This window comes from Erinaceus europaeus, chromosome 12, assembly GCF_950295315.1.
Source record: "Erinaceus europaeus chromosome 12, mEriEur2.1, whole genome shotgun sequence".
Lineage (NCBI taxonomy): Eukaryota > Metazoa > Chordata > Mammalia > Eulipotyphla > Erinaceidae > Erinaceus > Erinaceus europaeus.
Genome location: NC_080173.1, coordinates 67,322,040 through 67,334,404, shown reverse-complemented (window position 1 = coordinate 67,334,404; position 12,365 = coordinate 67,322,040). Strand labels below are relative to the sequence as shown.

At 40.5% G+C, this 12,365-nt stretch overlaps 1 protein-coding gene across 3 annotated transcripts in view; it reads left to right on the top strand.

The window, feature by feature from the left end:
* PPM1D (protein phosphatase, Mg2+/Mn2+ dependent 1D) overlaps positions 1-12,365 on the top strand; it is a 57,655-nt gene that overhangs the window by 16,015 nt on the left and 29,275 nt on the right. For 2 of the 3 annotated variants that reach the window (XM_007516977.2, XM_060203890.1), the window contains exon 2: positions 5,610-5,838. In XM_007516977.2, coding sequence (XP_007517039.1) covers positions 5,610-5,838 — 229 coding nt within the window. The remainder of the gene's footprint in view (positions 1-5,609; positions 5,839-12,365) is intronic. The other variant, XM_060203889.1, reaches the window with a different exon arrangement.

Here is a 12,365-nt window from a genome sequence, read left to right as displayed (position 1 = left end):
TCCACTATACACAGAGTTCTGTCTTTGCAGCTCTTAGTACTACTTTGTCATCCCAAGACTCAAACCCAGGGCCTTATGCATAGTAGGGTGCATGCTGTATCAGGTGAGCTGTCTCTTGTCTCCCAGTTTTTAGAAACTTGGATGTTGGAAAGGAGAGAAGAACACCTACTATCCATGGAATTCCACCTGGTTTTGTTCTTGGAGTTGTCCTTGTTATTCCTGTGTAGGAAATCAGATGTAAGGAATCAGAGCCAAAGACTCACACATGGAAAACAGGCTCAATTGCTTGATTACCAAGAGGATTATTAATCATCTTTATTTTGGTAATGAAGTGCTACAGTGATTTAAAAAAAAATAATGCAGTTGGTGGATGAACCCAGGGCCACATGTATATGTGATTCCGCCAGTGAGTGACCTCTGCCCTAGTTTTTTCATTCTTTCTCTAGCTTAATGGTGGTGTCAGGGACTGAACCTGAGCTGCCTTTCTTTTTAATACTCTCGATGTTTATGCCATCTTACGATGTGCCTTGTGAACATTCATTTCTTGGCACTGGCTTTTATTTTATTTAATTTAATTTATTGCCAACAGGATTATTGTTGGGTTTGGGTGCTGTCACTGTGAGTCCACTGCTCCCAGTGGCCATTTTTTTCTCCTATTTTTTATTCAGTAGGACAGAGAGAAATTGAGAGAGGAGGGGGAGACAGGGAGTGAGAAGGACACTTGCAGACCTATTTCACCACTCATGAAGCATCTCTGCTGCAGGTGGGGAGCAGGGGCTTGAACCTGGGTCCCTGTGCAGGTGGTCCTTGTGCATAGTACTATGTGCACTTAACCGGCTACACCCCCCTTTTTTTATTGCTACCAGGGTTATTGATGGGGCTCAGTGCCTACACAACAAATCCACTTTTCCTGGTGGCTTTTTTTTTTTTTTTTTTGGAAGGGGTAGTGTTGGGGGGTGGGATTTGTAGGTAATAGTTCTTCAACTAAGATTTCTGTCCTTTTTCCTATTTCTCCTTGTGGCATACCTATCGTAAGAATGTCACTATTCTTTATCTTGCTCCATAATACTTTAGGAAGTTTATAGAGCTCTGTTCGATTTGGGGCTTTGCTTAAGCTGTTGTCTTAGCCATCAGTGCAGGTGATTTCCCATGTTTTCTCATTATGTTTGATTCTCTTTGAGAACCAAAGTGATCTACTTGTGTTCTGACTAACCAGAAACTTGAGATTGCTGGTTTATCAGGCGGGTAGAAGAACAGGTTTGTGCTGTACACTGTTAATGCAGTGCTTCTCTCATGGCTCCATTCACAGGTTCCAGTTGCTATGGAGACTGGGTTCCAACATGGCTGCTTTTAGGCTGCCAGCATCAGCTTAAAAATTGTTGCAGTCTCTATCCCAGTGTGGTTCACAACCTGTATTTTCTCTTTTATGCTAAAAAAAAAAAATTGTGTGCCTGAAACTAATAGGGTTGTGATGATGGTGTGTCACAGAAGCAGGTGGTGGGCGGGGCCCACAGTGGTGGAGAGTGGCTTGGGGCTTGTGGGTTGTGGATCTCAGCACCAAGCTGCATGGCAGTAGGGTTCAGGTACATTCAGGTACAGAAACAGGCTGTCTGGGTGGTGTTGGGCTGAGTAAAATAAGCAGCTTGGAAAGTCAATGAGTAAGAGGAAGGGAGCTGGGCTGGGTGGTGAAGATCTGAGGAATAGCTTCCTGGTACCTTTGGTCATGCTTATCACTGTGTCAGTCCACCTGGGTGTTGGGCTATTGTCCTCCATTTTTGTGGTTTGTGAAATCCAAGTGTGTCTCTGTTGTATTTTCCATATTTGTTGGGGAGACATAGGACAGCAGATCCTCTTAGTGCACCATCTTGACATCCCCACTGCATTCATTATCTTTTCATTCTATAAGGGTATCTTCTGATGCGTAGTTTCTTAGTTTATGGTACAACTTTGTAAACCCTATATATGGCTAGTTCATTTGTCTTTAGGAAATCCTGTTCTGAAATCATGAATGTATATGTACTCTGAAGAATTTTAACTTTACTTTTTATGCTAAATCTTTTATTTTTATTAGTGATTTACAAAATTACAAAATAACAGAGATACAGTTCTGTGTCCCCATTCCTTCCACTGGAAACCGCAGTGATTTTCCCAAAGTCACAGATAAGGGTTGACTTGAGTGTCTATATTTATGTATGTTTGCCCATTTTTTCTATGGTCCTGCCTTCTATTCTACGTCACAGCTATACCTGTTACTACTTCCAAAAGTCTTTCCATTTTTGGTTTACTCTCTCAGGGTCTTGATGGAATTGGTGTTCAGAGCCCTCTAGCTATCTTTTGCTAACATTTCTCCCCCTCTGGGAATATGGACCAAAATTCTTTTTGGAGTGAAGAGACTGGACATGGATGTTGACAGCTTGTTTCTAGCTTTCTCTAGTGGGGTAGGGCTCTGGAGAGGTGAGTTTCTCTGCAACTTGGTGACTGAAAGGCAGTAAGTTATGAGGCAGGACAAAATGTTTAATAAATAGGGATCAGAAAGTAGGAATAGAATAGGTGAGAATGGGAATCAGGGTAGAGAGAATCTAAGAAGTCTATTTTAGGTCTGTTCCTTGGGGTTCATGATTTTAGTCATTTTTGTCTGAGCTTGATAGTTAACATGTAGGTGGGCTAAAAATATTGTCTGGGAAGATGTAGTCAGAGTTGAAAATAGAACTAGAAAGCTGGACTATGGCAGAGAATAGCTCCCAAACTTGAAGGAAATACATAAATGCAAACTGTTTACTTCATTGATCTTATTTTATGCTAAATCTTTAATATGTTGGGAATTGATTTGTGTGTTTGGTATCAGGGCCTCCAAGTTCTAAGATTTTGACTCTATATTTTGTCCCAGTTCATTTTATATAGCAAGTGTTGAAATATATAGGTTTGGTTCTGTATTTATTATTCCTTTAGTCTGGTGATTTATGACTTTTTCAGAAGGTCTTATTAGAGATTATCATTGTTTCCAAATATACCACACCTTCAATAACCTGTCAGTAGATTCTTTCGATTTATTTGCAAATGTTTCTCAAGGGCCATTTTATTTCTTTTAAAAAATATTTTAAAAGTCTTTTAAAAGTTTTCTTTAAATCTATTTATCTGATAGAGGCAGCCAGAAATTGAGAGGGAAGGGAGAGAGAGACAGAGAGACACCTGCAGCACTGCTTCACCACTTGTAAAGGTTTCCCTCTGCAGGTGGAGACCAGGGGCTTGAACCTGGGTCCTTGCACATTGTAACATGTGCACTCAGCCAGGCCACCACCTGGCCCCAAGGACCCTTTTCTTTCTTTCCTTCTTCCTTTCTTCCTTTTTTTAAGCTAGAGCATTGCTCAACTGGTTTACGGTGAGGCTGGAGATTGAACCTGTGACCTGGGAGTCACAAATATGAAAGTTTTTTTCAAGTTTTTTTTTTTTTGCATACCTCTCAAAAAACAAAAGATTTACTTATTTATAATAGAACCATGGTATTAACTCTGGCACACGCAATGTCAAGGATCAAACTTGGTACCTCCTACTTTTTTGTAGGTCCATCTCATTAGCTACAGTGCTGCCTCTTGGACCCCTTGTATACACCTCCTTTAGTGTTTCTCAGACTTTACTATTATAAATAATGGACACGAGAAAACTAATATTTATTGAACATTTACTATGTGCCTGGTATAGCAGTTGCAGGTAATTTTTATATGTCACATGTATATGTGTATGGATTTCTAACTTTGTCAACATTGTCAGCTCTTCTGGTTTCACTCAACAACTGTAAAGGCTGTTATTCCATAAACTGGAAGTAGCTGTGACAAGGCACTCTAAGGTGACTCCTGTATTGGAATGACAGGTATAGGAAGATGCTGTTGTAGTTTTCAGATTTTCAGCAGAAAACATTGAAACATGTTAAGCTGTAGTGACAGTAAAATTTGTGTGAAATCCTACCTAGTTTTAGCCTTTTTCTCCTCCCTCATTCCCTTTGAGATTGTTATTTCTATCAACAAGATACATCACTTTTCGCAAAAGAGAGGTATTACATTTAGTGACAAATTAAGGACCAAATTGTTTACCTTCCTGTATAGAGAATGTAAAGGCTCTGACCTAGCTACTGCAATTTATTTATTTATTTGATTTTTTATTTTTTTGCCTCCAGTGTTATTGCTGGGGCTTGGTGCCTGTACCATGAATCCACTGCTCCCAGAGGCTATTTTTTTTCCCTTTTGTTATTTAACATAGTTGTTGTTATTATTATTGTTACTGATGTCATTGTTGTTGGATAGGACAGAGAGAAATCAAGAGGGGAAGGGAAGACAGAGAGGAGAGAAAGATAGACACCTGCAGACCTGCTTCACCATCTGTGATTCGACTCCTCCTGCAGGTGGCGAGCTGGAGGACTCGAAGTGGGATCCTTACCCCTGTCCTTGTGCTTTGCACCCTATGTGCTTAACCCACACTACTGCCCACCTCCAGCTACTGCCATTTTAAATTCATCTGCAAGTGTCTACCATTTAGTCCTGCTTTAATCTTTGAACACTGAATTGAATACAAGGCCTCATAGATGTAAGGCATGCCATCTACTACTGAGCTACATGCCCACTGTATCCAAAATATTGACTTCTTCATTTGTAAATGGAAAATAATGGGAATATTGCCTACTTCATAGATTTGTTGCATATATTACATGTACAGAATCCCAGACACAGTGCTCAGTACATGTGATTTATTAGTTTATTAATAATCAAATTAGATATTTTAAAATTAACAAAGGCTATTTTTCCTGAAAATCTTGGAAGATATATTAATAAACAGATGCTAAACTACTGACTATGTGGTGTCAAAATTCACAGCACATCTTTACCTCTAAATATAGCTAGGATTGGGGGGCTAGGTGGTGGCAAACCTGCTTGAGCACACACATTACCATTTGCCCGTATGGGGTTTGAGCCCTTGATCCCCGCCTGCAGTGAGGAAGCTTCACGGGCGGCGAAGCAGGGCTGCAGGTGTTTTTCTCTCTCCCTCTCTATCTTTCCCTCCTCCTCAGTTTCTTTCTGTCCATCCAATGAAATAGAAAAAATAAAAAGGAAAAATTAGCTGCCAGGAACAGTGGATTTGCGGTGTTGACAATAGCCCTAGTGCCAAAAATAAAATGAAATAAAATAGACAAAAAAAGGAATAAAAGATTTAAGACATGATTGATCACACACTAAATTACAGTGTGCAAGAACCCAGGTTTAAGTCCCTAGTCCCCACCTGCAGAAAGAAAGTGTTGTGAGTGGTGAAGCAGGGCTGCAGTTGTCTTTCTCTCTCTGTCCTCCTCTTCCTTCTCAGTTTCTCTGTCTCTACTCTAAATAAAGTACATTTATTCTGTGATATTTTTCTTAAGTATTGTTTTGATAGTTGTAACATGATTTTATTGATTACTATATTGATAAACAATAATACAAACCCTTGCATACCTTTCAGGTTTTTTTCTTATAATTTTTCCAATGCTAATTCAAAATTTGATATGCTAACCCACCATATATTGCTACTTTTTATTCTGATACTATGTTTATATCTGGAGGAATAAAATATTTTATTTTGTATTACAGCAGAATGGCCCAAAACTTTGACGGGTCTTCCCAGCACATCAGGGACAACTGCCAGTGTGGTCATCATACGAGGCATGAAGATGTATGTAGCTCACGTGGGTGACTCTGGGGTGGTTCTTGGAATTCAGGATGACCCGAAGGATGATTTTGTCCGAGCAGTGGAAGTGACACAGGACCATAAGCCAGAACTTCCCAAGGAAAGAGAACGAATCGAAGGACTTGGTGGGAGGTAATTATTGCACTGCTATGTTTATTCCTCTCCTGGTCTGTCTAGCTATTTTCTGCTTTACTAATCAAATTGTCCCATTTCTCACTATTAATGGAAGTACTTTTCCATGTTCACCTTTTAAAGTACCTGTGTACATTCAGATTTACCTTAGTGATTTTAGACATTTTTTTTTTTTTAAGCCAGAGCACTGCTCAGCTCTGGTTTATGGTGGTGCAGGGGATTGAACCTGGGACTATGGAGCCTCAGGCACCTTATTATTTTTAATTGACTATTTCATTTCTGATAATGGCTCCAGTAGGAAATAATGTTTTAGTAGGACTCAGGTAACAATATTTATTTTTTCTTTTCTAACTCTTGTATGTAAATGCTGACCAACATGATCTTTAGAGCCTAGGCAGCACAGAAGCTATAGTTGCAGTCTGAATTTAACTGGGGACAGAATTTTGTTAGAATTATCTTTCTGGTCAGTACTGATAGTGTTATCGTTACGCAAAAAGACATTCATGCATGAGAGTCCAAAGTCCCAGGTTCAGTCCTCGGTACCACCATAAGTCAGAGCTGAGCTATTTTATTAAAAATAAAAAGGATTGGGAGTCGGGCTGTAGCGCAGCGGGTTAAGCGCAGGTGGCGCAAAGCACAAGGACCGGCAAAAGGATCCCGGTTCGAACCCCGGCTCCCCACCTGCAGGGGAGTCGCTTCACAGGCGGTGAAGCAGGTCTGCAGGTGTCTGTCTTTCTCTCCTCCTCTCTGTCTTCCCCTCCTCTCTCCATTTCTCTCTGTCCTATCCAACAACGACAACAACAATAACTACAACAATAAAACAACAAGGGCAACAAAAGGCAATAAATACATAAAATAAATATTTAAAAAAAAACATCCAACATTAAAAATAAAAAGGATTAACTTTCCGTATATTTTTTCTTTCTTTTTAAAAGATACTTTAATGATAATGAGAGATACAGAAGAAACAGAGAGAAATACCAGAACACTGCTTAGCTCTGGCTTATGGTGGTGCTGGGGATTGATCCTGTGAGCTTGAAACTTTTTTTTTTTTTCATTTTATTGGAGTGGGGGAAGGTTAATAGTTTATAGCACAATGGTTGATACACAGGTACAATTTACCAGCTCCATGTGATGGGTGTCCGCAAAACTTTCTCACCCCCAACTTAGGACCTCATACCCCTGCTCCATACTCTCTTCATCTCTCCCAGAGCCCTTTGCAGTATACCACTGCCAGTCCAAGTTTTACTTTGTGTTTTATCTTTCTGTCCCTCCCAAGTTCCACCTATAAGTGATGCCATCTGGTAATCATTTTCTCTCTTTCTGACTCAGCCCACCCAATACTGTTCCTCCCCATTCTGTCCAAGGTGAGGCAGACATTGAGATTTTAGAGTTTCTGGTCTAATATTCAGGTCTATTAATCCATTTTGATCTGATTTTGGTGCATGGTGGTAAGTGGAGGCCTAGTTTCAGTTTTCTACATGTGGCTGTCTAGTTTTCCCAGCACAATTTGCTGGGGAAACCTTTTCCCCATTGAGTGGTTTTGTCCAATTTTTCATATATTGGGTGGCTGTATATGTGTGGGATTATATCTGGGTTCTCAATTATGTTCTGTTGATCTAAGCTCCCATTTTTATTCCAGTACCATGCTGCTTTGGTTACTATTGTTTTGCAGTATAAACTGAAGTTGGGGAATGTGATATCTTCATTTCTTTCTTTCTTTTCTCTGAGATGCTTTGACAACTTTTAGTTCTTTTGTGGTTCCACACAAATTTTTGGAAACGCTGTTCAATTTCCTTGAATTCCTCACCCCATTTTCTAATGGGATTGTTTGTTTTAATGTCTGAGCTCTTTATGTATCTTGGTTATTGTCTTTTATCTGATGTATGTTGTATAAAGATTCTCTCTCACACTGTAGGGTGTCTTTCTGTTAGGGGGGAGGTATCCTTTTGTGGTGCAGAAGCTCTTCAGTTTGATGTAGTCCCACTGGTTTATCTTTAAGTTTCCTTTGCTATTGGGTTTGAGTCTTCGAAGACCTTTTTGAAGCATAGATCATGAAGTGTTCTGACAGTGTATTCCTCTATATTTCTGATGGTTCTGTTATGACAGTAGTCTTTTTTAAGTTGACCTTGGTTCACCAACATTGGTCATATTGCTCTGTCCATTTTGCCCTTCCCTTTCATAAGACTTTGTTTTTTTTCTGTTGTTGTTTGTGCTCCTGGCTCTATTCTAGCAGTCATTTAGAATTAATTACTCATTTGCTTCTTTTCATGTGGGACATCTTTTAATAATTCTTGCAAGGCAGGATTGGTGGTGGTGAATTCCTTCAATTCTACATGTTTGAGAAGATTTTTTTTTTTATTTTTATTGCCACCATACTTATCGCTGGGACTTGACTTGGCACTGTATAGCTTTAATTTTTTTTTTAATTTACTATCTTCATTATTTATTTATTTATTCCTTTTTGTTGCCCTTGTTTTATTGTTGTAGTTATTAATATTGTTGTTCTTGATGTCGTCATTGTTGGATAGGACAGAGAGAAATGGAGAGAGGAGGGGAAGACAGAGAGGGGGAGAGAAAGATAGACACCTACAGACCTGCTTCACCGTTTGAGAGAGGCGACACCCCTGCAGGTATAGAGCCAGGGCTCGAACCGGGATCCTTAAGCCAGCCCTTGCACTTTGTGCCACCTGCGCTTAACTTGCTGCACTACTGCCCGACCCCTATAGCTTTAATTTTTGATCAGCTTTACCCTAGTAAGTTCCCTGCCTTCTTGGGGTTGACCCTATATTCTGCTGCATAACTACTAAAATAGCACTTGGGACCTTGGAGCCTCAGGTATGAGAGACTTTTTTTTTAATTGGGGGGATTAATGGTTTATAGTCAACAATAAAATGCAATAGTTTGCCCATGTAAGACATTTCTCAGTTTTCCACATAACAATTCAACTCTCTCTAGGTCCTCTGCCATCATGTTCCAGGATTTGAACCCGCCCCCTCACCCCAGAACTCTTTACTTTGGTGCAGTACATAAGCCCAGTCCAAGTTCTGCTTTGTGTTTTCTTATTTTTTCTTTAATATTTTATTTATTTATTTCCTTTTTGTTGCTCTTGTTTTATTGTTGTAGTTATTATTGTTATTGATGTTGTTGTTGTTAGATAAGACAGAGAAAAATGGAAAGAGGAGGGGAAGACAGGGAGAGAGAAAGACACCTTCAGACCTGCTTCACCGCTAGTGAAGCAACTCCACTGCAGGTGGGAGCTGGGGGCTCGAACCCGTATCCTTACGCTGGTCCTTGTGCTTCATGTCATGTGCACTTAACCTGCTGCGCCACTGCCTGACTCCCATGTTTTCTTATTTTTAAACTTCTTTTTTTAAATTTATGATTGGTGATTTAATAATGATTGACTAGATTGTGGGATAAGAGGAGTACAGTTCAGGGGCCAGGTGGTGGCACACCTGGTTAAGAGGACAAATTACAGTGCACAAGGACTCAGGTTCGAGCCCATGGTCCCCACCTGCAAGGGGAAAACTTCACAAGTAGTGCAACAGACCTGTAGATGTCTCTCTGTCTCTCTCCCTCTCTGTTTCCCTCTTCCTTCTCAATTTCTCTCTGCCTCTATCCAGTAATAAAATAACAATAGTAAAAAGAAGGGTACAATTCATACAGTACCCACCCGTGTGCCATATCCCATCCCCTCCATTGGAAAGTTTCCTACTCTTTATCCCTTTGGAAGTATGGGCCAAAGATCTCTAAGGGGCACAGAAGGTCAGAGGTCTGGCTTCTGTAGTTGCTTCTTCTCTGGACATAGGTGTTGGCAGGTCAGTCTATACCCCTAGCCTGTCCAGGTATGAGAGACTTTTTGCATAGCCATTATGCTGCCTCTCCCCCACCCCCATAACCATATTTTGAAGACAACTGTCTTTTATGTTTTATTCTTCTATCTTTATTTTTATTATTATTTTCTTTAATTTTTTATTTATAAAAAGGAAACATTGACTAAACCATGGGATAAGAGGGATACAACTCCACACAATTCCCACCACCAGAACTCTATATCCCATTCCCTCCCCTGATAACTTTCCTATTCTTTAACCCTCCGGGAGTATGGAACCAAGGTCATTGTGGGATGCAGAAGGTGGAAGGTCTGGCTTCTGTAATTGCTTCCCCGCTGAACATGGGTGTTGACAGGTCAATCCATACTCCCAGCCTGTGTCTCTCTTTCCCTAGTAGGGAAGGGCTCTGGAGAAGCGGAGCTCCAGGACACATTGGTGGGGTTGTCTGTCCAGGGAAGTCTGGTTGGCATCCTGCTAGCATCTGGAACCTGGTGGTTGAAAAGAGAGTTAACATACAAAGCCAAACAAATTGTTGACTGACCAATCATGGACCTAAAGGCTACAGCAGTGCAGATGAAGAAGGTTATCACTTGGGCTCAGTGCCAGCACTATGAATCCATCTCCTGGCAGCCTTTTCTTTTCTTTTCTTTTCTTTTCTTTTCTTTTCTTTTCTTTTCTTTTCTTTTCCTTCCCTTTCCTTTCTTTATTTTATTTTATTCAACAGTAAATACAATAGTTTGTACATGCATAACATTCCCCAGTTTCCCATTTAACAATACAATACAACCCCCACTATGTCATTTATCATCCTTCATGGACCTGTATTCTCCCCACCCACCTACCCCAGAGTCTTTTACTTGGGTGCAATATGCCAATTCCATTTCAGGTTCTACTTGTGTTTTCTTTTCTGATCTTGTTTTTCAACTTCGGTCTGAGACTGAGATCATCCCATATTCATCCTTCTGTTTCTTTCTTTCTTTTTTTAAATTTATTTCTTTATTGGGGAATTAATGTTTTACATTCAACAGTAAATACAATAGTTTGTACATGCAAAACATTCCTCAGTTTCCCATTTAACAATACAATCCCCACTATGTCATTTATCATCCTTCATGGACCTGTATTCTCCCCACCCACCCACCCCAGCGTCTTTTACTTGGGTGCAATATGCCAGTTCCATTTCAGGTTCTACTTGTGTTTTCTTTTCTGATCTTGTTTTTCAACTTCTGCCTGAGAGTGAGATCATCCCATATTCATCCTTCTGTTTCTGACTTATTTCACTCAACATGATTTTTTCAAGGTCCATCCAAGATTGGCTGAAAATGGTGAAGTCACCATTTTTTATAGCTGAGTAGTATTCCATTGTGTATATATACCACAACTTGCTCAGCCACTCATCTGTGGTTGGACACCTGGGTTTCTTCCAGGTTTTGGCTATTACAAATTGTGCTGCCAAGAACATATGTGTACACAGATCATTTTGGATGGATGTGTTGGGTTCCTTAGGATATATCCCCAGGAGAGGAATTGCAGGATCATAGGGTAGGTCCATTTCTAGCCTTCTGAGAGTTCTCCAGACTGTTCTCCACAGAGGCTGGACCAATTGACATTCCCACCAGCAGTGCAGGAGGGTTCCTTTGACCCCACACCCTCTCCAGCATTTGCTGCTGTTACCTTTTCTGATGTATGACATTCTCACAGGAGTGAAGTGGTATCTCATTGTTGTCTTTATTTGCATTTCTCTGACAATCAGACTTGGAGCATTTTTTCATGTGTTTCTTGGCCTTTTGGATCTCTTCTGTGGTGAATATTCTGTCCAAGTCCTCCCCCCATTTTTGGATGGGGTTATTTGTTGTCTTGTTGTTGAGTTTGGCAAGCTCTTTATATATGTTGGTTATTAAACTCTTGTCTGATGTATGGCATGTAAAGATCTTCTCCCATTCTGTGAGGGGTCTCTTGGTTTGGGTAGTGGTTTTTTTGCTGTGAAGAAGCTTTTTAATTTGATGTAGTCCCATAGGTTTATACTTGCCTTAGTCTTCTTGGTAATTGGATCGTTTCATTGAAGATGTCTTTAAAATGTATGCAGAAAAGAGTTCTACCAATATTTTCTTGTAAGTATCTGATAGTTTGTGGTCTAACATCCAAGTCCTTGATCCACTTGGAATTAACTTTTGTATTTGGTGAAATACAGTGGTTCAGTTTCATTGTTCTGCATTTCATTGTTCTGTCATTTCACAAACATCTCATAAAAACTGCAGCAAAGGTGGGCGCGAGGAATAACATCATTGCAAGACTGGCCAGCTCCTCATGGGGCGCGAGCGCTTCCACACTACAATCATCATCCCTGGCATTATGCTATTCCACTGCAGAATACTGTGCCCCAGTATGGTTCCGTAGCCCCCATGTCCACTTGGTCAATTCCAAATTATATTCCTCCATGAGGATAATTTCTGGAACCATCCGTTCCACCCGGTTCCATGGCTGCCAGTTCTTAGCAACATGGCCCCCCAGATATTCGTCGGGATGCGGCATCATCTAAGTTCATTTCCCACGTCTACGCTCGACCGGACCTGCCAATATACACGGATATCTTTGCCCACCCTGTCCAATGCTTGACGTCTCGTCACCCAATCTGGTCCCCTACGCCTACACTGAACTTCTCTGTTCCAGTCTCTTGGAAACAGAGTTGGC